Source organism: Talpa europaea (genome assembly GCF_964194135.1).
Source record: "Talpa europaea genome assembly, chromosome: 15".
NCBI classification, from domain to species: domain Eukaryota; kingdom Metazoa; phylum Chordata; class Mammalia; order Eulipotyphla; family Talpidae; genus Talpa; species Talpa europaea.
Genome location: NC_140083.1, coordinates 16,833,270 through 16,860,125, shown reverse-complemented (window position 1 = coordinate 16,860,125; position 26,856 = coordinate 16,833,270). Strand labels below are relative to the sequence as shown.

At 40.8% G+C, this 26,856-nt stretch overlaps 1 protein-coding gene across 2 annotated transcripts in view; it reads right to left on the bottom strand.

Moving 5' to 3' along the window:
- Positions 1-16,130, bottom strand: part of NTN4 (netrin 4) — a gene marked incomplete at its 3' end in the record, with an annotated part of 101,189 nt that extends 85,059 nt beyond the window's left edge. For both annotated transcript variants that reach the window (XM_084254641.1, XM_084254642.1), the window contains exons 1-2: positions 15,898-16,130; positions 12,612-13,141 (exon numbers count right to left, since the gene is read on the bottom strand). In XM_084254641.1, coding sequence (XP_084110767.1) covers positions 12,612-13,141; positions 15,898-15,952 — 585 coding nt within the window. In that variant the 5' untranslated portion in view covers positions 15,953-16,130. The remainder of the gene's footprint in view (positions 1-12,611; positions 13,142-15,897) is intronic.
- Positions 16,131-26,856: the final 10,726 nt, after the last annotated feature.

The following is a 26,856-nucleotide window of genomic DNA, read 5'->3' as shown; positions in this document are numbered from 1 at the left end:
AGAATAATTCCCCGGAGTCTATTGATTTGATGAATATCTATTAAATATGTCAGGCAGCACATTAGATGCTAAGGCAAATGTTTCTAAAAGTTATGAGAGTCAATGTTATTTGATTCCTATTGTTGCATAGTTGTGGGTTCCTTGAGAATTCATAAAACAATGCGGTAAGTTTTATGATGGAGGTCAACATGTGTTATGGGTGCATGTGTGTGAGGCATATGTGTAGTGTATGTAACCTAGAATTTGGGGAAGTGAAGTTTAAACAAAATTCTTAGGGATGAGTGGGAAATATCTATTTATCCATCCGTCTAAAAATATATTTGAGTGACAACTCAGCTGAGTGAGAGGTAGCACTAGGGAAGGGCGGTAGAATATCAGGAAAAGAAAGCTTGTACATATGTGCTAGAGGGTCACAGGATGAGAAAGAGCATGGCACCTGAGAGTAATACAAGTAGCTCAATAGATGCAGCAAGGCAGCAGGGTATAAGGGCAGCAGTGGGAGATGGAGCCACGGAGTATTCAGAAAGGGCCTAGCATGCCACATTAAAGAATGTGGACTATGAGAGCACTGGGGAGTCATTGAAAGACTCCCCAGCAGGCAAGTGATATTTTGTATTTTAACAATAATCCTTGAGTGAGGCATGGAGAACAGATTAGGGAGCAAGCCAGACAGAACAGAAAGAACATTCAAGAGGATATTGTAATGCAGGCAGACTGAAATGTACACAGGTTGCACCATCATTTATAGCAATAGGGATGGAGAGAGACATATATAGTCTAGAAAGACTCCAGTAGTGCAGTGGGAAAGGACCTGGTAAATGACTGAAACTGAATGAAGGAAAAATAAGAATTGAGAATCTCAGCCTTTGCCTTAATGTGTCTTTTGGCTTTGACAGTGATGCTCATGTGGTTAGACTTCCATTCATACAGGTTTTTTATTTTTCCCAGTGAGGTAGGACGCAAGCACTTTTTCTAAGCATAAGCAAAAGAAATGAGGAGGGTCTTAGGGAGAGGAAAGAAACTGAAAGAATCACTGCAGGGAGGAAAGAGAGCTGAAGAAGAAATAATTTCCAGGAAGTTTGAGGGTGAAATTGAGACTGGAAAGCATACATTTGTAGAGGCACCTCTCAGTACACTTGTGTTATTATTTTTCCCAGTAGAGTTCAGCTGTCCAATTGAAGGAGTAGGAAAGTTCATGGTAGAAATTGTCTAGAATTGGTATATATAGAAAGATGGAGAAAAAAAGGAGGGAGCAGCAATTGTTGTTGAAAGAATTAATTGAAGATTGGGAGAGAAAATTCATGGAGCAGGCTAGGTATCCTGTACATTTTTTTTTTTTTTTTTGGAAACAAGTGAGCTGAAAAGAGACCAAAAAAAAGTGGTCTGATGTGATATAACTAGATGCTTTGAGAAAAGAAGTGAAAATTTAAGAGGAAAAATGGCCATAACTAACAAATAGAAATTGATAGAACAAACATACATGAAAAAGGGCGGTTGCTCCCTACTTTTGGTTTGTTGTGTTTACACCTACACCTCTTCACTATCCCCTGTCTCCCAGAAAAGTTGCTGCCTTTGGACTCACATCTTCTGAACTTTGATGATCATCAGAAAGGGAGGCATTGCTACAAAAGTATGAGTGAGGCACTTCTTTGGGTATGTTGGATGGAAAATAAGGAAGAGGGTTCCTGGAGGGTGAGGTGCCTGGTTCTTCTAATCTAACATTGGTTGGAAGGACCCTCCATTCACCTTTGCTTTCTATATGGAGGCAGAGGTGAGTCAGAGGGTTTTTTATGGAGGCATAGGATAGAAGAGAAGTGTAGGCATCTATTACAAAAAGCATTGATGGGAAAACTTGAAGACCTTTGATTGACTAAAATAAAATGAAACAGTAATTTTAAATGGAGATTAAAGAGCATTCAAGGGTGACCACATGTTCTCTTTTCAATTTAATTTTCAAATATACAATGGAAGGCTTTCCAGAAGCCCAAAAGATACAATGTTAACACAAATGAAGGTGATGTCATGGAGAAAGTGTTTGACTATTTTTCATAATTTTTTTTTTATTTTAGGAACTGTGATGATGCTGTAAAGTAGCAACAACAAGCATAGCTGACACCTGCAAAGATTTCTGCTTCTCTATCAGTTGCATGAAGGTTAGGAAAACAGAAACATGAAATAGAAAAAAGGTCAGTGTTTTGGTTTTTGTCCAAACATTAATACAGTAAACACTAATTAGAAATTTTTTTGAAATTGTGGAAGTGTAAACATTTTTACTCAAATGCCTCAAATAGCTCCAACGCCCTAGCTAGATGTTCTCTGTCATATTCTTCAAATCAAATTTCACACGAAGCAGAAAAACGTGTGCAATGCTGTATTTCAGTTAATTTCCAGTCTTGTGATGGCCCATTGGCATTCAAAAAATTGCTCCTGTAGCTGGAATTTTGACTCAAAAAAGCTGAATGTGTCAACATGAAGTGGAATATTCCCCTAAAATCTGAAGACCCCAAAAGTCACCATTTCTCTTTCATATGGTATTTTCAAAGACACATCTCTCCTTCATCAATTCAGGCTCCCTTTTCCATTATCATTCTTTATTCAGCTAGTGCTTTCCCTTCTCCCTATTTGTTTTGCTTTGTCTTTTGAAAGCCCAAAGTTGCAGCTCTCATGCCTTCCCTCTGCCCTGTCATTTTAAAATTTGCACCCACTGTTTGGATATGGTGAGTCAACATTATTAGACTCATGTTGCTGCTTAATTAAACAACTGCTGGCCCCATAGGTTGGTGAGACTGGTTTTTCTGTAGCCTTGGCAATTGCAGAAGTGTTTTTGGTAATGGCAGTACCAGTGCACTAAGCATGAGCCTTGTTGGGGTTTAACTTTTTGACCTTCCTCTTTTCCATTCACACCCACTTCCTAGATGATCTCATCCAGTTTCATAGCTTTAAATGTCATCCTTACACCGAGACTTTCAAATTTATATATTTAGTCCAGACTTCTCCTCTGAACTCCAAACCCACAGATCCAACTGCCTAGTCAGTCAGTATCTTCACTTAGTTCTGCTGGGCAAATCCAACTTAACATGTCCAAAAACGAGCCCCTGGAATTCCTCCCCAAATCATGCTCCCCCTAGAGTCTTCTCTATCTCAGAAATGGCTCTTCTATTCTTCCAAGTACTCACATTAAAACCGTTCTTCTCTCCTTATCCTTCAACCACTTTTCACCATTTTCACTTCTACCCACTGTTTATGCAACATTTCATTTAGCCTGAGTTACTGCAATAGCCTTCTGGCTGGTTTCCTTCCTTCTTAGGTCTCTTCTTAACACATAAGTCAGAGTAATTCTATTAAAATAAATCAAACATATCAGCACCTCTGCTTAAAACCTTCCTATTATCAATCAAAGTAAAAACCAATAATCTTATAATAATAACTTCTGGTGCAAATTGGGAACCCTTTGAGAGTGAAAGGGGAGACTATTTACAAGGCCCCACATAATCTCTAGCACTTCCCCATTATCTCTCAGACCTCTGACCTCACCTAATATACTGCACCTTGAGCTCTTGGCTGTCCTGGTGGAGTCAGGTCCTTCAATTTCCCTTCAGGTCTTTATTCAAATGTCTCAGTGAGGCTTTCTCTGGGAGTTCTGTCTAAATGTGCCCTCTTCCTTGCTAGTCCCCGTCCATGTTTTATTTTTTTTCTTTACCCTTATTGTAATCCAACACTCTATATATTTTACTTATTTACCTTGTTCAGCACCCCATGTTTAGAATGTGAGATCATTCTGTAACCCCAGCTCTCAAATAGCTAGCACCTACAAGATACTTTAAAAAGATTTGTACAAAGAATGGATGAATCATGGCTACTTTGAAAGGATCTGTCCTTAGTAGATGTGTAATTCCCAGCACAGATAATAAACAGTGTTGTTATTTAATGGTTATCTTCCTATAATTCAATTCAACAAATGTATTTTAGAATTTTTTTTTTTATAGAGGCATGTTTTATTTATTTGTTTGTTTGTTTTGTTTATACATGCACTGGGCACAGTCAGAAGCACGGGAGGGTGAGAGAACTCCCCAGAGCCAGAGCAGGGAGCAGGGCAGGCAGAAGTACCGAAGTACACTGCAGAGGGGAGCAGCGGGCGGCAGGAGAGGTCTGCGCGCCATGTGGGACCCTCCTCTGGTGGCCGGGGAGCAGCTGGGGATCGAACCGGAGCTGCAAAGGCCGCGGGCAGCCTCGCAACCCAGCGCTCAACCGCTGCGCCACTGGGGAGGCCCTCAACAAATGTATTTTAGACATTTATGCCTTGTAGGGATCTGGGCTAGGTGCAAAGGTTCGGAGCTGGGAATCACATAGGGCAATATAGTAGAAAGGACAAAGTTCCTCAAGGAATAATCACTAATAGAGTAGAAGAGATGGTGGTGTGATATTATACAATAGTGACACGTGAATGACACAGAGTATCTGAGGCTGCAGGGGAGGGAGAGGTTATAGTCACCGAGTTTACAGCACTCTGATTACTGATCAAAAGCAATAACTTTCATATTTTCTGGTATGATTCATTTTTTTCATCTTCCAGATCCTCAACTCCTAGTACACTTATGCTGGTTTCTAGGGTTCTCCTTCCTTGATAGAAAGCTTCCTTGCATATACGCTCAGGTATATCTGACTTCTTGGTGCCCACTCTTCGCCTGTTTCAATGTGAAACATTCATTACTAACACAGCATTTTAAAATCTGATTTTGAAAGCCTTCCAGAATATTTTAACAAACCATTGGCAGTTAAACCATCAAATTAAACAAATGCAAAGCAAAAAGATGCTAAGCTGTTTTTAAATAGCACGAAAGAACTATTTTTGGAGGAAAAAGTCCAACCTTTCAAATGAACAACTCAAAGTATATTGACTTTTTTGAATTTGTTCTTTAAATAATTTTAGTTGACAATAACACTATGGATTCTCTTTAAGCTAAAGGCATTTTTTTTTTAATTTGATGTTATAAATTTCTAGGTCCATCCCCACAGGAAGGGAGTAGTTCTAGGGTGTGGATAATCGAAGCTCTCTAAACAAATAGATACATTTTATTTCAAGGACGTTTGACAAAATTATAGTTGGGACTATGCTTCAAAGCAAGACATTAGTCGATAGTAATTAGAAAATTTACTTAAAGCAGTTACTAGTTAGATAAAAAGTATTCATCTTCTTCCAAAAAATAAGCCAATCAAAGTGCTAAAAGATTCTGAAGAACTGTGATATTCATTCAATATAGTTATTTTAAATTATATTGGGTAACATTAAGTTCAGTCTTTACTTATTATAATTTTCCTATCTAGTAATTGGAAATAGAAACTTCTGCAAAGTTCATGCAACCATATTACAATTATAGTGTGAGTTATATACAAACCTAAAAATTACCACAGCAATTTAATTTTAGTTTTTAAAAAATGTTGGAGTTATAGTAAAGCCTAATATATAATAATTTCAGGGCAAGCCAATAAATCCAGGTTTAGCACAGGATAGCTCATTACTTATTTGACTTATTTGATCAAGTTGCTTCAACTCAGTAAGTAGCAATTTATTTGTCTGTAAAGTGGAACCAATACTGGTACCCAACAATCAGAGTTCCTGTGAGAATAAGGGATGCAGTACACTCTATAGAACGCTTGGCACAGGAGTCTGCTGATATTAGCTGCCGCTGTGACTTGTGACCCCTACTGCTGCAGAATTAGGCATAGGCACATTTCAGAGATTGAAGAAAATAAGTAATGAGCCAAAGAGGAGTGCTTAGAAAGCATTTCTTCTAATGTTTTACTTTATTTTTTTCTTTGAAGTTAAAAAATCTGAAATATTGGCTAGCCCATCAGAAATCTAAATACCTGTAAAACCCTGATAAGAAACTTATTTTCTGCACATTCATGCCATACTGACCTTATCGTAAAGTATTGAGACACAAACCCTTTAATCACCGAAATAAATAATAAAAACTCAAATCTTAAAAGGCATATTTATCTGCACAGCACATTTGGGGAATTAATCATGTACTGTCTCATGTTACTTAAGAAATAAGTCCATAAATTGTCACATTGAATCGCTTACCTAGCAGATTGTAAGGATGACAAACAAAAGGAACATCGATACAGATATATAAATTGATAAGTAGATAGACAGTATCTTTAAAACCACTGTCCTTGACCAAGGGAATTTCAAATCAGTATAGCAGAAATAGCACTGATTTAGAAGTCAGCAAATACGAATTTCAGCTGAGTAATTGCAGACAAGTCATTTAACTGCCTTTATACTTCAGATTACTCATCGGTCATGTTCTTTTTCCATTGATGCCATTTAGTTCCCTTTCAAAGGCTCTCATCCTGAGAAACACTAGCAAGAAGAATTTGTTACCAATGTTTGTCATTTTAATACACAATTCCACTTTCCCATATCTATGTATTGAAAGAAATGTGACTCTTAATTATAGATTTTGTTCATTCATGAAAACCTGCCAGGAAGTCAGTTCTTGTCATTGTCTTTTCCATCAAACAGAAATCCCTCCATCTGTTTTAAAGAGAGCAAACCCATCCTGGCCAGCATTCCGCCTCCCTTCCCATTTATATTTTCCTGAGTACTTATCACACTCTGATCTACTATATATTTTACTTAATTATTTGTTCTCTTCCTCCCTCCTTACCTCTCCCCACTACCTAATCTTCATGAGGATAGAAGGTTTTTAAAAATCTCTTTGATACTCTGTTAAAACCCCAGCACCTAAAACAAGATCAGACACAAGCTAACTCAAAAAATTATTTGATGAATAAATGAATGAATAAACATTAGTTAAGATCTTTCATCCATTGATTTTCTCAACCACAACCTATATTACTACCAACTCAACTTCCTCTCATTAACTACAGTTTCTGAATCTTATTTCCTACTGAGGTTTATATTCATTCCTCCCTCTGTGTCAATTAAGGATACCCTTCTATCCTACCTGTCTGTCATGTATTCATTCATTCGTCCATTCAGTTTCAGATATATTGATTATCCACAGAAATGTGTTAAATGCCAAGGGAAAAAAAAAAACCAATGCATCCTTATCCTCTTTAACAATCCTTGCCTAGTGCTTCCTTTGAGACCCAGCTACTCCTTCTGTTCTTGGTTTCTCTCTATCTCTTCCTTCCTTCAAGAGTTATGCATTTAAAATGTCATGGGAGAAAAAAATACTCATGTGGTTTGATTTGCTGCTACCCAACTTTGAACAGAGGTCTGTTCGTACCAAGTGAGTAGAGCAGGGGGCAAGTGAGGTTCACATCTATGGAGATAATAATCACATCATTTTAGAGTTGCTTTAGCATCACTGGAATAGATGATGTTTGCTAAATACTGATAATCAAAATTCCAGTTCCATAAGATCTGATTGTATGGGACCTACAATGGCTCAATATTCCCCCCCTTCACTCTACTTTCTGTATCGAGAGGTAATCTGGGTGTGCTTCTTTGCATCCTGAAAGAGCCGGATTAACCTAGTCTCTTTAGCTTCAAGGTTATTATTATCTACTTTTCTAATTAAATAGACTAAGTCCCCAATTGACAGAGTCTTGATGTGAAACCATGCCAAGCACCAGGTCTGTCTGTACCTTTTTTCTTTTAATCAGGTACATTTGACAAAGAATTAGATATGTTTGAGGTATACAATTTGATGATTTGATACACATATACACTGTGAAATCATCACCACATTCAAGCTAACTAACACATCTATCACCTCAAACAGTTGTGTGTGTGGGGGGGGGGTGAGAGCACAAAAGACCCTCTTAGAAAATTTCAAGTGTACAGTAAAGTACTGTTAACTGTAGGCACTTTGCTGTACATTAGATCTCCAGAATGTATACACCTTGCATAAATGAAACATGTCCCTAAACATTTCCCTCATCCATGCTTTTGCTAGGATTTGGGGATCACTTAATACCTCCATCCCAGCATTTCCCAAATTGTGCTCTATGGATCTTCAGAGTCCCAAAAGATAGTTGTTGGAGTTCTACAAAGACAGGTTCCATGGACAAATATATTTGGGGATGTCACATTCTATCTATTTCTGACTTGGGGATACAGGGAGCATATGAGAATATTTATATATTTATAAATGTTTATTTTTGCTGAACCCAGTCAGTGTTTTCCAGCCTAATTTGGTCATGGAAACTTACTCCCAGAACTCTATGGACATCTCAAAGGACATTCTTGCTAAGGACAAAACTATTTGGCAGATTCTTTCTTTTTTACCTTCATCTCATAGCCAAATGAATAGCAAATACTTGTGAGAGAATGAGTAAGAAGAGCGATATGAGTATCACTGGGAGGCAGTGATAGAGAGGGACCACAGTTTTATGGAACAAATACTAGACTTATGTCCTCATTCTGTTACCTAACTAATGTAGGTTGTTGGGCAAGTCACTTCACCTCTAAGTCTCAACCTCTTCTGCTGTACAGGAGACACATTTTAGGATAACATATCATCCCATTCTTCGAAACTTCTGGTCATTTTTGGGAGTATCTGTATAGTGGATTTAACTTTGATTTAAAAAATTTCCTCTGGGGGGAATTCGGGGCCTACATGCTTCAAGTTTTCTTTCAGATGACTGGTTCCTTCAACTCCGAAGCTGGAAATGTCTGATTTCTTAGACACAAAGCTACAGGCTAAAGCCTGCAAAGCCCAGAGGAGTATTTTAGAATGAACACTGGAAACAAAGTAAGTCTGGCGTCTATTTGTGTTAGACTGAATAGTAGGAAAGACCTAGAGAAATTCTAAGAAGTCTTATATAGAATGAAGAAAAGTACAGGTCTATTGTACCATAAATAAATGACAAATGGAATGTGAGACTACTTTTTTTTAAGCTACATTAATTGGATTATTTTATGATCATTCAGTTTGCAAAGATGGAGACTGATGGTATGGAGTTGCACTGAAAAAGTAATGGGTAGCTCAGCACTAATTTGTATTCCCAAGTGGCATAGGAAAGGTAGGCAATAATCATTTCCAGGGAGGCTTTCTCTGGTACTTATCTTTGAGGAAGACTCTCTAACTCAGGAGGAAAAGATCTTCTCCCAAACTTCTCTGAAAGGATGATACTCTATGATGGTTTAATGTATACTTGCAAAGGGAACTTGGTGGCACTTGCATGTAGTAAAATATGTCATTGCCATTTAAATATGTCTGCTAAAATAGCCACAATTTAAAAAATTTAATGGACATTAAAGGATACTGTACATTAAAATAACTAACATAAATTTTGCTCTCTATTTGAAATTTAATGTGAACATTATTGACAAAAAGTAGTTTGGTTTGATAGAAGACAAGATTTTGCTTCCACCAAACACTAAATAAATGTTACTTTAATCATCTTTAAGTTATTTCTGGGTTGTTGTAACAAATTCAATGTGATATTTGCTAAGTGAGCATGCTTGCCATCTGGTTACTAGAACTGTCTTTTTATGACCTCATAGATGCATATAGCCCAATAGCACTGAGATGCAAGGAGCAGATATGAGCCTACAAAACAGTTCCAAAGCAATTTGAAAGTTCCAGTCATTCACGTGTTTGCAATACAAGGTATTCTCCCCATAAGAAAACAATGAGTCTCACTTATATGTCTCTTTCCTGTCTTGATATCTTTAAAAATGTCCACCATGACAGAGTGCGAATAGGTTTACAACATTAAGTCAACTTTAGGGACCCCAACAAAGAATGGAACCCAATTGTTGTGCTGCATGTGCCACATCCTCCTTGGTCCTGAGTGCCAGCAGCACTCTTCCTGACTGCAGAGTGCACACAGAGGAGTAGCTGGATAATATGGCAAGAGTCCATGTGTGTCTATGCTAGAGGGGGAAGCAGAAGTCCCCAAACCTACATTTTCAACCAGATCCTGGCAAGCATCACTCCAATCCCAAGGCAGAATTAGTAGCACTAAGCACAGTTTCTGACACATAGTAGAGGCTTAAAAAATGTTTACTAAATGCAGCCATCTAGGGAGTCTACAACTAGTAATAAAAATGACAGCGAGAAGAGTGCTTATCTTAGTGTCATAGCCATGATACTACATTATACACAATGGATGTGTATTTAACTAGACCAGGCTTTCCTCACCTTGGTACTATGGCTATATGAGAGAGGTGCTGTGTTTGTGTCCTCTAGAAAGTTTAGCAGCATACCTGGCCTCTACCCACGAGAAGCCAATAGTGTCCCCCACCCTCACCCTCTCCCAGTGTCTCCAGACATTTCCAGATGTCCCTTGGAAGGGGGTGGAGTGTGGCAAAAATCACCCCTAATCAAAAATCACTTATCCTGTCTGTGTGTTCACAACATATACTAAAATTAGGAAGGATATACTCTCTCTTCTTTTTTTCAGTGTTGCTGTTTCTTGAGCTCCATGTTGAAAGGATTATATTCTATTAATTTCCGCTCACCTGATTTTCTCTGCATGTTAAATTGGGGTGGGTACTTACTAGGTGCATCCACATCAGTTGAACAGGGCTGCCGCCCCTTTAGGTGGGGGGAAATGTGAAGCCACGAGAAAACATTCCACACAGAAAGTGGATCAAGTAGCTATGGAGGCTGTTTTCCATATGGAGAATGAGATAATCTTGGGCCCAGGTTGGATCCAAGTCACTAAGCTGGAACTGGTGTGTTTCTGAGTCCCCCAAATTTCTACCCTAAAAGGAACTGTCTTCCTTTGTTTGCTAGACACTCCTGTAATCTTAACTGTAAACCGCCACTGTCATATGAAAGTATTCTTCTGGCAAACAGGCCCTTTTCTCTTTTGGCTTTGTTTTTATTTACCTCCTATTTATGTTAACAGTTTTAGGAAGATACCAGCTGGGCACTCTAGGAACAAGCTGTCTTAGTAACTCTGGTCCCTTCAGAAGCACAGCAAGCAGCCCGACTCACTGAAGAAATCAGGAGCCATTTAAATTTCTCAGGTAGAAAAGCCATAATCATCAAAACTGCATGGTATTGGAACAAGAACAGACATACAGACCAATGGAATCGAATAGAAAATCCAGAAATAAACCCACAGATTTATGGTCAACTAATCTTTGACAAAGGAGCAAAGAATATGCATTGGAGCAAAGAAAGTTTGTTCAATAAATGGTGCTGGGAAAACTGGGTCGCTACATGCAAAAGAATGAAGCTTGACCACCACCTCACACCATACACAAAAATCAACTCAAAATGGATTAAAGACCTAGACATAAGACCTGAAACCATAAAATATATAGAAGGAAATATAGGCGAAACACTACGTGATTTGCACATCAAAGACATCTTTACAGACACATCACCCAAAGCAGTGATAGTGAAGGCAAAGATAAACAGCTGGGACTACATCAAATTAAAGAGCTTTTGCACAGCAAAAGAGACAATAACAAAAACAAAGAGAAACCCCACCAACTGGGAGAACATTTTTGCACCCAACACTAATGATAAAGGACTGATCACAAAAATCTGCAAAGAGCTGATGAGACTCAACAACAACAAAGAAAATAATCCAGTCAAAAAATGGGCAGAAGAGCTTAAAAGAAACTTCTCTGAAGAGGAAATGCAAATGGCCAACAGGCATATGAAAAAATGTTCAACATCACTTGTCATCAGGGAAATGCAAATCAAAACTACCATGAGATACCATCTTACACCAGTGAGAATGGCACATATTAAAAAAACTAGCAACAACAAATGTTGGCGAGGGTGTGGAGAAAAAGGAACTCTTCTGCACTGTTGGTGGGAGTGCAAACTGGTCCAACCACTGTGGAAAGCTGTATGGAGATTTCTGGACCTACTAAACATAGAGCTTCCATATGATCCAGCAATTCCACTCCTAGGTATTTACCCAAAGGACACAGAAACATCAATTCCAAAGAACACCTGCACCCCTATGTTTATAGCAGCACTGTTTACAATAGCTAAGCTTTGGAAACAACCCAAATGCCCAAAAATAGATGACTGGATCAAGAAGATGTGGTACATATATACCATGGAATATTACTCAGCATTCAAAAAAGATAAACACATGCAATTTGCAGCAACATGGATGGCGCTGGAAGGGATCATGCTCAGCAAAATAAGCCAAAAAGAAAAAGAAAAATACCGGATGGTCTCACTCATAGCAGGAATCTAGAAAACTTAAATAAGGGACCAGGAAAATGAATAACTATAAGAAAGTGAAAATCAAAATCAACAAAAAACTATGAACCAGAGACACTTTTAGGGGGGCGGGGGTGGGAGGGGAGGGATTGGGGTCAGAATGGGGGGGCTGCAATTGTATGGGGAATATAACAATAAAATTTATTAAAAAAAAAAATTTCTCAGGTAGAGTGCTGATATTGTGTGTCCATTCTTTCTCAAAATTAAAAACATTAAAATCTTAGCATTCCAGCTTAAACCCAATCAGCTTGAAGATGACTACACATCCCGATGTAAGGGTGAGAAATAATTTATGACAAATAAAGCTCATGAAAAATTCTAATTTCATTCATGTTGCTACAAGTATACCTTCTCCCTTTAAAAAAAAAATGTGGGCTGGTAACATTTTTCTACTTTACTGACAGTGTAGAGTTAAACATGCACCCTTACCTCTCCTCCAGTGCATGGAAAAGGACTGGAGTATCTAGAAGTGCAAATAGCTCCCTTCTTGACAACATCATCTTCCAGGCCAAATGTAGCCGAGCAATTAGTTGCAAAGTACTTGTAAGGCTTCCATGTCTTCCCAAAGTCCTGGGACCGGTCCAGCACCATGGCTGCTGGCCTGGGGGACTTGAACACCATAATTAGATGAGTGAAGTAGAATTCAGCTTCCAGGTCTAACTGGATCTTTTCTCTGTGCACATCCTCAGCGGACTGCCACCACGTGCGGGGGAACCTGAAGGGCGAGTCTGCCATGGCAGCTGGCAGGTGAGCCAGGTGAGGCTGGGCAGCATTGCATTTGTCACACTTGGGCTGCCGACAAGTCAGATCAGTGTTCTCACTGAAAAAGCAGTACAGTTCAGTGGCGTTCTGACCACAGGTGGTGTCTGCCCAGAGTTTTCTCCCTAGAGCCAAATTTCCCATCCGAGGGTTACAGGCTTTCTCACAGCGGGAACCCGTTCCAGCTACTCCACTCGGTCCTAGACAAGGGAAAGCATATGTTATTCCAGACAAATCCATCTGGAACGCTCTTTCGTCTACCCAGTCCACCTTCAATAGTCAAATTGTCCCTAAAGAAGTTTAGATTTTCAATAGAGGAAATTCGCCCAAATTTAAGCATGAATATTCTTCTGCATTGAGTGTGCATGTGTGTGTGTGTTCAGATGTAAAATTCTCATAAAAGAAAAAAAAATCACTTCAGAAAAAAGGCAAGACAGGAAAATGGAAACATTAGGGTAAAGATAATTAGCCTAAAACTTTTCAGGTACTTAGCTTTCTAAATGTTGTCCTTATTGGAAATATGCTTGTCTTTAAAGTCATAAGTTAAATGACACGAAAAAAGTTTTTTTTAAGATCACTCAACTGAGTCTTTTAGATAGAATTTGAGTCCCTAGCACTCACTAATATGCTCACGAGAATGCAGTAAGGAGGAAATGTAGAATTCTATTGCATTTTTAAGCCAAATATGAAGAGATACATTTTCCAGGAAAAGCAAGATGAGATATTCAATAAGCATACAGTGGGAAATCACGAAGGAGGCAAAGATCGAGACCACTGCATCTCAGACACTCAACCACCATTTTTAATATTGGGTAAATATCAGTAGGAAAAACCCTTGAAACTGCCAAATGTCAGCAAAGTTTATTTTACACGCTCTCTGCCTCTTGAGTACTTCTACCTATGACAGGTTGTATAGTAGTTACCTGTTTGCGTAACAGGAGAAATGTTTACAGTCGGCCAGCCACTAACAGCACCTTTAACCATAATCTGTGAACTAAAACACCTTAAAGAAACACACGCTTCCATCCAAAGACAGGTCCAACAGATTTTAACATTTCAGAATTACTGAAAATGATAAACATTATCCACTTATAAACACTCTGACTACCTATTATAATCCTTTAATTTGGGTTTGTCATTTTAATTATGAATACTGTTCGCAACATCACCTATTTTAAAAGTAAAAAACAGAGAGGAAAAGAAGGAAAAGGAAGTCAAACCCCAAATTCTGGCTAATTGAATGTTTCTGTCTCTTAAGAGGGAGCACCACTGAGCTGTTATCACAGTACTGTTGGAGAAGCCAAATGACAGCTTGCTCTGAAACAGAGACATTTCACACACTGACAATCACCAGCCCCACATAACCTTAGCATCCAAAATAAAGGGCTTCCTTAGGCATATTTTTAAATGTCAAATTCAAGTGTGTATTATGCCTGGATTCTATTTGCTGCTGTTCTGATTAGCTGGGGCAACAGCTGCTTGTGGCCAGGATCACCCAAACACACAATGCGCTATGACTCACCTGTGAAGCATTTCGAGGGAAAATCATATACTGCCCGTACAAGTATTTTTGACTTGAAACACTTGCCTTGTGATATTTATTTACAACCTCTTGATTGCTTGCATGTTTTGCCACAACATGGTTTCGAAAAGGGAAAGCTCTATTAAAGTTCAGTTTGTGGCTGGGGGAGCATGCACCAGTGCATGCAAGGATGCACAGGTAGGAGGACTTAAAATAAAACCTTAGACCTTTAAAGGCTTCTCAAAGAAACTTCTGAATCATTTTAAATGCTCCCAAACGAATAAGACATCTAGAAAAGATCAGAGTCAGACAAAATACCTGGAGCACCCTTAAAAAGGTGACACCCAAATACAGCAAGGATGCTCCCAGGACTTCCAAGCGTTTGGGATGCAGATTTTAAAGCCTGGCTTTTGCTGCGTGCCAGCATTTCTGGCGACCAAGTAAGAGAAACCCCAGGAAAGAGACATGAGCGCCAAGGCTTTCTATCCAACACCAGCGGTCCCTTCTGCCCACACTCGCCTTTCTGGAACAAGAGAAATACTAGCCAAGGACCTTGTGGCGGCAGAGTCCCTCACTTTCCTCCTGCTCCTCACACACTGAGCTGCACTTAGGACTAACTGGAAACCAGGTGACCCGCAAGAGGGAGGGAGAGGAGCAGAAGGAGAGCCCAAATTTAGCAACGGCGACCTAGGAGCGGGTGGCCAAGGGCAGCGCAAGAAAGCCAGCGCGAGAGTGGAGGGAGCGGGCATCTTGCGACGCCTCTGCTGGTCGTCCAGTGGCCGAGACAGGGCGCAGACCCGCCTCCGACCTCCCGCGGAGCTTCGGCCAGGGTACCAATTCCTGCAGGGCGGCCAGCCGGCTCCGCACAGCCCGGGGCGATCACCACCCACCGCCCCAGCCCCGGGGCTCCCTGCGTCCGGGCACTGGCCCCCGTGCGAGGGCGCTCCCCCCGCCCCAGGTGTCCCTACCTGGCTCCCCAGGACCCGGCGTGAGGTCGGGGACCGCGGCGACCGCTCCGGGCGAGAGAGCGGCTCCGGCCCACTCGCGCCCAGGGTCGCTGGCCACCCCTCCCCACCATTCCCCAGGCCATGAAGTGCCGGGGGATGGCGAGCTGGGTCCTTTGTTCCCTCACCAAGTAGAAAGGCAGTTTTTTACAAGCCCAAACCGAGAAAGAAACTAAGGTGGCCGTCTCTCCGGCAGGGCGCACCCAGGATCTTGCTTGATCCCGGGGCGTGCGCATCGCAGTTGCAAAAAAATCAGCAGTATTTCGAAGTGCGGAGACCGGGGGAGGCAGGCGGAACATGGCCACTCATTTCATCCTCGGGAGCTGAGCTCGGCGCGCCCAGCCCGCACTCCCCTACACCCCCGATCCGAGGTGGGGAGCAGCAGGACCGAGGGAAGGGGAGGTGGGGGCCCGGCAGCGTCACCACCCACCTGCGGCCAGCGCGGAGCAGCCCCACAGCAGCAGCAGCCGCGCGCAGCTCCCCATGGCCGGGAGGAGCCGGGAGGACCCGGGCCGGGCGGGTGCGCGAGGGAGCCGAGCCCTCTCGGCGGTGGGATGCAGCGCCGGCCGTCCTCGGGCAGAGCCGGGGCTCGGTCTTTCTTCCTCCTCCTGGCGCGCCAGGCGCGGTCAGGGGGCGCCGGCGCCCGGGCGCCGCGGGCGCGAGCCGAGCCGGGCGGTGGGGTGACCCTCGCGCACCGGCCTGGAGGGGCCCGGGCACCTCGGGGGCGCCGGGAGCCCCAGGACCATAGCCCGCCCGGCCGCCCTGCCCTGCGGAGCGGCTCTGCGGGCTCCTGCGCCGCTGGCCCGGGGCTCGGCGCCCGCAGCTGCGGCTGAACTTTCCGAGACCTTTCACTTCCCGGCCTGCGCCGCCGCCTCCTGGGCGTCCTGCTCCGCCTTGACCACCTCCTCCGGCTGCTGCGCCTCGGTCCCGTCCTTCTCCATGGGCAGTTCCATGGGATGCATTTTTATTGCACCGACACCGCGGCGCTCCGGTGCCAGCCCTCCCCCGCCTTCCTCCGCCCGCCCGCCCCCCGCGCTCGCTTGACAGCGCAGGCGGTGCAGGCGATGCAGCCGGGGCGCCGCCGCCCTGCCGCCCCCCAGCACCCCCCGAGCCCAGGGGGCTGCCCACGCGGCCTCCTGCCCGCTGGCCCCGCGCGCCCCAGCCCCCGCGCGCCTCAGCCCCCGCGCGCCTCAGCCCCCGCGCGCGCGGGTCACCGCGGCCCCCAGCTTCCCCCGGGCCCCTCCGGGCGCTCGCCCTGCATCTCTCTGCGTGACCCCGCTGGTGCCCTCCAGCACCCACAGGCCTCCCCTGCAAAGCAAGCTCCCACCTTCTCCCCGAACATTCCAGAGAGCAGTTGACTCCCTCTGGATCAGGTCAGGGCATGCCAAGGGGCTTAAAAAACCGCGAAACAGACGAGCGCCTACTTCCATCTTCCCCCGGCAAAACGAGCCCGCCCCCTACTCCCCGCCACCCCTTCTCCCGGGTCCGCGCGACCCCGGGGTCCGAACCCCACCCCAAAGCCCGGGTTGGGGTGCCCGAGAGGGCACTAGCTGCTGAGTGACGTGCGCAGCTTTCTTGACGCCTTTGGGGGGAGGCGGGGCGAGGCCATCTCTCCTAACCGCTGTCTGCTGACTTTATCAGGCTCACGCGAGGTGTATCCATTTTGGTGTAAATAAGGTGTTCCCGAATGCAATCGCAGGACGCTGCAAGAAAGGAGTAGCTAGTGGTCAGTTTGAAGCACATGCTTGTCCCGAGGCCGGGGCACCACAAAGAGAACCTGTGGTCCTTCCAAGCGCTCGCAGTCTACATAGGGGGTGTTGTGCTGTGAGACTGTGTTGTGAAATCCCTTATGGGGAACAATTAGTAACAACCTCCAGCAGCTAACTGTGGATAGGAGTGCTCAGGGCTGCTGTTTATGGAAGGGAATTAAATAGCACTTGAGTCTGGGACTTTTTATAAGTTCTGTGAAAATATCATTCTGTGTACAAATCCAGGGAAACTGGCAAAAGTTAAGTTCAAAGGGATTTTTTTTTTTATAGCAGTGTTTGTTTTGTGCCTTTAGATAGTTTCCAGAAAGTTATCTATTTTGCAGATCCCATTCGGTCGTATGTGATGGCTGCAATGCAGAGCTTTGGGAGACGTGTAGATATTATTTATAACGACTCGGTTGGGGATATGTAAGGACTTTGTATCTCCAGGGAGGAACTGGGGTGAGGTCGGCACTATGCATTTGGAAGATTCTGGTCAACACTACCAAGTGGCAAAAGGTAGGGGACAGTAATTTTGTATAACCTCATTCACTTAAAAAAATAAACCCTTTGGGTTTTCAAATATTGGCAGTGGTGGGACTTTCTTCGTATCTTACAGATATGCTCCCAGTAGAGTCACTGAAACACCTCTAAATTATTCTTTTTATCAAATAAATGATAGGAAATTTTAACAGCCAAAGGGTGTTAGTACCTGTATCAACCTAATGACCATCGTACATTTTAAAAAATGCATATTTATTATTTAACTTTTCAGCCCACTATACTGAGGCAGAATTATTCCACTTCTCATTACAAATTTCAAAAGCATTTACAGTGTGTAACAATTCTGCTTTTTGGTAAAATACTTCCTTGATTGTTCTATAACTTGTTCTTATTTGCTTTAAGAAGACAGTAAGTTCCCCAGCGGTAGAGCATTCTTTTATGCTGAGTCTATAGAGAACATTAGGGTATTTCTCTTGTATTCTTCATTATTCTTAGCTGATAACAGCTGCTAGGTATAGAGTAAATTTTTACTAATTTTTTTAACTGAGTTATGTTAAAACTATTGCTATAAAGCAGGAAGAGGTGTTAAGCAAACCATTGAAAACGGGAATAGTGATTAAGAGAACCAGTGAAATCAGAATGATTTCCCCATATTCTAATGCAATCTGTACTTTCCATATGAATAATTTACATATAAAGCAGCTCAGGAGAGAAAAGTAATTAGCATTCTAATCAATTTCATTTAATTATATAATCTAATTTAGTATCTATTCTACCTTCATTTCGAAGAAGTTATCCAAGAAAGGTATACCTATATAAGGAAAATCTTGCTTAGTGATAAATATATCATTGCTTATGATTAAATGTTTTTGAAAATTTCAGTAATGAAGTCAGAATTTGAGAAATTATTAATTATTAGGAAGCTTAGGACATAAAGCTTGGAACTTTAATAACAAGTTTCCAGAAGCTACATAATGGACAAATTAAATGTAGAATACTCCTGAGAATTTGGAAGAAAGCAAAAAAGGCCTTTAATAACTAAAATAGATGGAAAAAAGACCTTACTTGTGGGAGAGTTCTTGACATCTCTATTTAAATTATTAGACAACACCACATTAGAAGCAGCCAATTAGAGTGGAGCACGATGCTTTTAAAACAAGCGATAAAGTGAGGCAACCTGGTAATAAGAATGGCAGAACTTTTAAGTTGTCATAAGGACTACTTCATAAAGACTTACCACAGCACTCAGAGCCTTTTAGTTCAGAGGCAAGAGACCAACAGCTGTAAAGGTGTCACTCTGTCATAACTTAGTACAGAAACTGTACTAATGTACAGTTTCTAACTAACTGTACTAATGTACTAATGGCTCATAGGTATTCAGCATCAGAAGGGGTTCTTGAACCCAACTTCCCAGCCCACAAGCACCCTCTTCACAAAATCTGTCCAATAATCATTCAATTTCTTTCCTAGAAATTACAGTAAACAAAAACTTCAAAAATGGTCATTTTCATTTTTGGTATTGTTTTGCTTAATTTTAAAATCCCTTCTTAAAAGTCTACCTAGGTTTATAGTTTAGTTGTTTGCAACTACAAGAATAGTTCTCATTTCTCTGGCAGATATTTGAAAATTTGAGGTCAAGTTGTATTGCTCCTTTTAACTGTTCTCTGAGTGTTTGTTTAAGCTACCCATATGGCATGACTTCCAAAGTTTTCAGCAGCTTAATCTCCCATTTTCATATATACTAGCTTGTCGATGTACAAACAAGTTGGTTGTGTATTGACAACCAACTTCAGATTTGTATGTTAGGTATGGAATAAAATGGAACTATTAGTTCCTTTAACTTAGTTCTAGGGCTTATATTTCTGTAGCATTAGCAACTTTGTGATGTCAGCTGATGTTATCTTTGAAGCCAACTAAAATAATTTCATAAATTAATGTCTTAAAGAGTCATTAATGAAAGGTAAAATATATTTTGTTTAACCAGAAGGAAAGCGTTCCATTAAAATGTATAGAAGGGGTCCTCCCTGGTGGTGCAAGGGGTTAAGCACTGCACTATGAAGCTGCAGCATGAGTTCGATCTCTGGCCAGCCCTCCAGGGAGCAACCCACATGGTGAAGCAGACCTCTCCTGCCTCGCCCACTGCTCCCCTCAGCAGTGTATTTCAGTCAGTCTGACCGCTCTGTTACCCGCTCTGTCACTTGTGAATCCTCTCACCCCCACATCTCTGGCCAGTACCCCAGCTTTTGTATGTATAAATAAATAAATTTAAAATATATATATAGCAGGTAGTAAAGAGTCAATGAATGTAAATATAAAGAAAAAATATCAACCAATTCAAATTGCTACCTTTGAAAATGGTTGAAAATTTTAAAAGAAACTAAGTTTTTAATGGGATAAGTACCTGTTTTATGAAAACATTATCATTTCTGTTGAAAATTTGACTTGTGAACAATACTATATGCTTGTGGTATACCATACACTTCCAAGAAAAGGAAGGATTTTAATCTACTAGTATTTTTAATGTACCTAGTATCTTTTCTCCTGTGGAACTATAAACATTATCTCATTCACCCTGGAAGCATCAGTGTGTGGGAGGGATCTGGAATAGTGATGCACTTTTATAGAGAGGGAAAGTGATGTAAAAGACATCAAGTGCCAGATTTAGATCATCCAATGAAGACACATTGGAGCAGGATATAGGTTTTCTGATAATAATTAAAAAAATCATTGCATAGCCACCCATTTCCCATGAATATAGTCTTAAGATCTAGAAGACCACTGGGAGAAAATGAAATGGAGAATTGTTTCCATTGAAATAATCCTATATTTTACTTTCTACCTGGTCTATGCCCTTCAAATGCCCCTTAAAAACATCTTCTTGGGAATTTCCGTAAGCTTTAATCTAAGCCTCCTGCCATTGGCACTGCTTCTTATTTCATGTGCTTCCTGGCTACATCTGCTCATTCCTAGGAAGGGAGTGAGAGCCTTTGAAAATGCATGTGCTCTTGCAGGAAGGTAAGCAGTACTTTTCTTTAAAAAAAAAAAAAAGAGTGCATACATGCTCTCTCATGCTTAAATTAATTATATGGAGCCTAGAGAGTTCAAACAAATAAGAACAGTTTTGTTGTTACTACAGAGATAGCAACTTGGGACAGCACTACATTGACACAATTTTTAAGTGCTATCTCCTCTAAATAGTTCTTAGCTAAACTTTCCTATACATATTGCTAATTCTGACACTGATAAAAAGATACTTGGAGACAAATTGCTTTTTTAAATGTTGGAAAATAATTATTACTAAAGATCTCTTGAGAATGAAAGAACAGAAACAATGTGAGTGTTTCCTTTTATATCTGCATTTTATGTAGTAGTACAATAGGAACGTGGACTTTGAGGTCTGACTCCCCAGGCTTAAATCCTGGCTCTGCCACTTACTAGCTGTGTGACTGTGGGCAAATTACTTAACCTCTCAGTGCGGACTGTTTCCTCATCTGCCTCATGAGAATAATAGCAGTATCTAGTTAACATAATAAACAGTAATATAATATTTAACAATACTGTGAACATTAACTAGGTTAATATTTATGAAGTGGCAGAAGAGTACGAAACATACAGGAAAGATTTTAAATTTTGTTAAATATATAAAATAGTAAAATACCATCCATCCATCTTGTAAATAAAATCTCTTTCAATTTGCTCTGGAATTCGATCTTCAAGTGACACATAAGTATTTAATAGACTAAAGCTAAATCATTGCCCTGGCTTAATTTTAAAAGCTTCTTTACTCTGTGAAAGGAACTACACAGGTGGTGAAAGTAGGAAGGAACAAATCTTCTCTAGTTAGAAGGTGGGGGATTAGCATTGATTGAGTAGCTATAATTTACTAAGCACAATGTTGAATACTTTATGATTCTCCCACAACCTCATGATGATGAAATGGTAGCTCAGAGAAGCTGAATAACTGAGCTAAGTTCACACAGATAAGTAAATGGACAAGTCATGATTTGAACTCCAGTGTGCCTGAATTTAAGCAGCGTATTCTTTACAGGAATATAAGAGGAAAGAGCATTCCTCCTTCAAGAGCGGTGGCAAACCAAGGTTTCAAACTATACTGCCAATTTCCCCATTGATAAAAACACTTGTGAGACACTTTCTAACTTAAAACTCATGGTTTAACCCATGGAGTGCATGTGTTTAACCACCGTTTATATTGGCTACTCCCAAATCGCACTCATGATTTTCAGTGCTTCATGCAACTGTTGGTGAGTAGCTCCACTTAGATACTTCAAATTCAGCACATTCAAAAATAAACTAATCATCTTTTTCCCCTAACATGTCACTCCTCCTATTCCCTCTTGGTAAAACGTCATAGCTATCCATCTACTGGAGCCACACAAAAAAGAGTGTAATTTTCCAGGCTTCTTCAGAACAGTCAGAACACATCTCACTCAGAGAGACATACTAAGTGCTCTAAGGAAAAAGAGTTCTATAGTCAAATAATACTAGGTTAAAGTAAAATAGAACTTTTTTGAGTCTTTAATATACTAAGTTCATTAGGCATCTCCAAGATAATACATAAAATATTCTTGATAGAATTACATTCAGTTGCATGAATCCAACTCAGTAGTTTCATCAAATTGAGGCTGATTTTCTTCATATGACAAATAGTCAGGAGGTAGAGAGTCTCAACAATATAGATGCTGGAGGAAGTCACCAATACTTGTATAATTTTCTTCCTCATGTTTGCATGGCCGCTCCACCTCCAAGATTTGTATCCTCATTCTAGGCAAATACAATGGGGAAAAAGAGAAGGAAAAAACATATATGCCCACTTAGTTTTAAAAAGTTTCCCAGCTCTTCCTAGGCCGGTGCTCATGTTCAGTTAGGACACCAAGATCATAAAGCCTGAAGTCGAAAAGCCAGAAAGTTCGAGTCCTAAGGAACTCCTCAAGGTCCAACTGCAATAGGTGAAGTTAACAGCACCCAGGAAAACTGAAGTTGGAAAGCTATCTTCATCTTCATTCCCGTTCCTCAACTGAAGTCTTCCTAGAGAAAATCCAAGTCCAGTTAGTGCTGGAACTGGGGAAAAAAAAAAAAAAGTTCAGCAGGAAGCACATGGTCTTCATTGCTCAGAAGAGAATTCTGCCTCAGCCAACTTGAAAAAAAACATACAAAAAATAAGCCAGTGTCCCAAAGCCACACTCTGACATCTGTGCCTGACCTGATCTTGCAGGACTTGCTCCTCTCAAGTGAATTTTTGGGCAAGTGCTCATAAAAGTCCGTTTGAATCAAGCATAGCAGAACAGCATGGAACACAAGGTTGAAACTTTTGCTGGCGTCTATAAGAAATTCACAGACAGAGATGTTTATTTTGAATTCCCAGAGTTTCAGTTGTAAACAGAAATGACTAAAGTATCACTCACACACACACAGTTTTCCCAGCACCTCGCCCACTGTTTATATATACTTGTCCAGAATTATATATATAATTGGGTTTTGTGGTCTCGCCAGAGCATTGGGAAGTCTGGGGACATGAGTATTTTAACTGAGCACATTGCCACCCTTAACAAGACAAAAGGAGGTTAAATATCAAGTAGACAACAAGCTGTATATGTCACAAAAATTTAGGAATTTCACCAATGTGTTTGGCACAAGCACCCATTACCATACTCCATGGCTCCCTATCCTTGACAGATGGAACTCATACTGTTTGGCTTGGCACCCAATCCTTCTAGGATGTACCAGTTTCTTGCCACAGGCTCTCTAGCTCCAACCATGGTGAATGAACCACCTGCAGTTTCTGAGACAGACAACAGTGCTTCATACTGCTTGCTTCTGCACGTTCTCTTTTTCCCTCCTCTTCTCCCCTCCTTCTGGCTAACTCTGACAGGTCCTTGGAGATTAGGTTCTGATACTAATTGCTGTGACACCTTTCTTTCTTATGCTCTCCTCTTCCAAAAGGTTAGCTGCTCCTCTTGTCCTTCAGTGGCATCCGTTGTATTACTGAATTGTCCTTCCCCTTTTTTTTTTGTGGGACCCTCGCCTGTGGCCGGGGATCGAACGGGCGCTGCAGAGGCTGCGGGCAGCCTCGCAACCCAGCGCTCAACCACTGTGCTACCAGGGGAGGCCCTCCTTCCTTTTTTTTTTTTTTAATAGAGAGATTGGGAAAAAACATAAAACTGTGTATATGCTGTAATGATAACTATGGGAAGGATACATACAAAATAAACATGAAAGCATGCTTATAATTGTTATAATTATATTTTTATTTAAAAATGTAGCACAAGCCTCCTTGGTGGTATAAGGGGTTAAGTCTCAGCACTATGAAGCTATCTGCAGCCCAGCTGGCAGCCACCACAGTATGAGTTCAATCCCCAGCCAGGGCGCTAACCCATATGGGGCAGCAGACCTCTTCTGTCTTGCCCACTGCTCCCCTCAGCAGTGTATTGCAGTAGATCTGCCTGTTCTGCTCCCCACTCTGTCTCTGGTAAATCCTCTCAACCTCCCTTACCTCTGGCTTACATCCCAGTTCTTGTATGCATAAATAAATAAATCTAAAAAAAGAGTAGCATAGGTGATTAGCAGCAGGTAGAACACTGTGGGCTTGGAGGTCAGAAGAGGTCCTATGGATGTTGGACAGGTGTGGATGGATGTGGCAGCTGGTGTGGACAAGCCTTTCTGTTAATGGTCAGATAAGTGTTCAGGGGTGAATATACAAAGTGACCCCTGGAGAGTGAGTAGAGTCTATTAGGGTGACTAATGGGGAGGGAAAAGCAGATTATGGAGTTACAAGCTTTGGTGAGTCAGGCTGCTTTGTGTTGGGAAAGTGCATGAGCATGGCTGACATTATCTTGAAATGGTATAAATAGATTAGGAGAGAGAAGACCTAGGGAAAAGTGAAGGACTGCTCTATGAGACCTGGTCCTAAACCAAGGTGATGATAGGAGAATGGAGAGGGGGGAGGGAGGCCATAGGAGCAGGGGAAAAGGAGATCACGATGGAGAAGAAACAAAAAAACAAGGAATTGACAGGACTTGCCTGGTCATGGGTTTGGCAAAAAATAGGAGATGAAAGACTTGGAAGCTCTGAATCTGGTTAGTTGAAAAAGTGTGACAGTCTCTTTTTGTGGACAGAAGAATCAGGAAATCTAGTTGGTTTGGGGGATAAGAAAATGAAGGACAGTGGATTCCATTTTGAACAGGTTGATCTAAAGAGAATGGCAGGCTTTTGAGTCCAGAACACAGTTAACCTGACTTTAGAGCTTAGCAGAGCAGTCAAGTCTCCAGATGTAGGTTTAGGAATCATTCATATAAAGATAAAGATACAATTAAAACAATAATCAGAAATGGAATCCCCAAGAAAAATAGACTATGAACATTTATTATCATCAGTATTGTAACTTCACCTAATTCATAATTATCAGAATAATTATGGAAGTTACTTTAGTCAACCTCCTTGTTTTGACATGAGAGAACTTAGACTATACATTTAAAACCTGTGATTTCATAGGCCCCAGCCTATTCATGGATATACAACTGGTTAGGGCTGGTGACTGAGCTGGGATTAAGCCTTCTATGTTCTCAGTGACTCATGTCTGCAAAAGAGAACAAAGGTTCTAGTAAACTTTTCTAGCTGTTTAGCTTGAAATTGAAGAAACTATTGTCCAAAAATTAGAAAGTCAATTTCTTCAAGCCCACAATCTCCTGATAAAGTAATTTGATTTAAGAAAACTATCTATAGTTGGAATTTCAAGATAAAAAAAATAAGACAATATATTTGAACTGCTAATTCAGCTAGCAATGCTTCTAGTTTGATTTTACCTATAGACCTTTATTTCCCCAGATATTTTATAATCCTAAATTTGTGCTCCAATTTCAAACACAAGCATCCTTCTGAAAAAATTTACTTCAAATCTCACAGATTACAATGCAATTTAGGGGGTAGATCTATGACATGAGGAGCTTTAACCTAAATCCAGTGAGTTCAAGGTCATGGCTTTAGGGTATTAATACATTTTGAAAGCCTGCAAGTAAATTGTAAAAGAAATTGGAAAGTCATAGTCAAGCTACAATAAAAGTAAGATTATGTTCCCACAAAATTCAAAATAACTCTGTAAATATCCTACCTTAAAGTCAACAATACAAATTTAATACAAAAATAATCATTGTTCTGGTGGAGTCTAGCACTTCTTCATGCTTGCAGTGAGACCCTCTAACCTACGAACAGAAGATGCATTGATTATAAAAGATGCATTGTTTTCCTACTCTCTTCCCTCTATCAGGAATGTTTTAATAAATACAAGTTTCATTGCAAGCAGAAAAGGAGAAATCTTTTTTGAAAGTGGTGAAATGCTGTTAGGATACATGATATTCCTATTATGGACAGAACCTTGTTCTTGGTAATTTAGAAATATATTAATACTTTGAAAACAACATTAAAATTTATATAAAAGAGAATACTGAAGCAGCAGAGAATTTCAGTCTACTAGTGGCCTTATAGGGAATTTGGATGTGGAACTATTATATTCTCTCACTTCCCCCTTCTTTCAACAGGAAAAGAAGGAGGTACAGATTATAGATACACTTGACAAGGAAATTTTTAGTTTTATACAGAACACATTACATTATCCCTTTGAATGATAAACATATTTGAGCATTTTAGGAATCTGTTACAAGCCTATGAAATTTTTAGTTTGTGTTTGCTACCTTTTACTAACAATGGAGAGGATGTATGAGAGGAAAGCTGGGTGAGTCAGAAACATAAGAAAATGTTGAAAGGAAACACCAAATCACGTCATTAGTCTGTGATTTTTCCATATTCTAAATGATGCTTTTTATGCATCTTTCAATGCATCATTTTTTGGTAAAACAAATCTTACTGATCATAGATTTTATCTTTATCTGTTCTCTTGAGAATTTATAATGTCAATGAAGAAGCAATACTTTTATAAAGAGCATCTATAATCTTGGGTTTTGAATTAACCCTGTATTCGCTATAAAATACCACAAACTCACAGTTATAGAGTAGGAAAGGTAACTGTAGCACAGAAAGTTCAGCTGATTACATGATATTATAATTTTAAGAGCTGTCTCAAAAGTAATCAGACTATTTGGAAAAACTTTTTCATAACAAATATG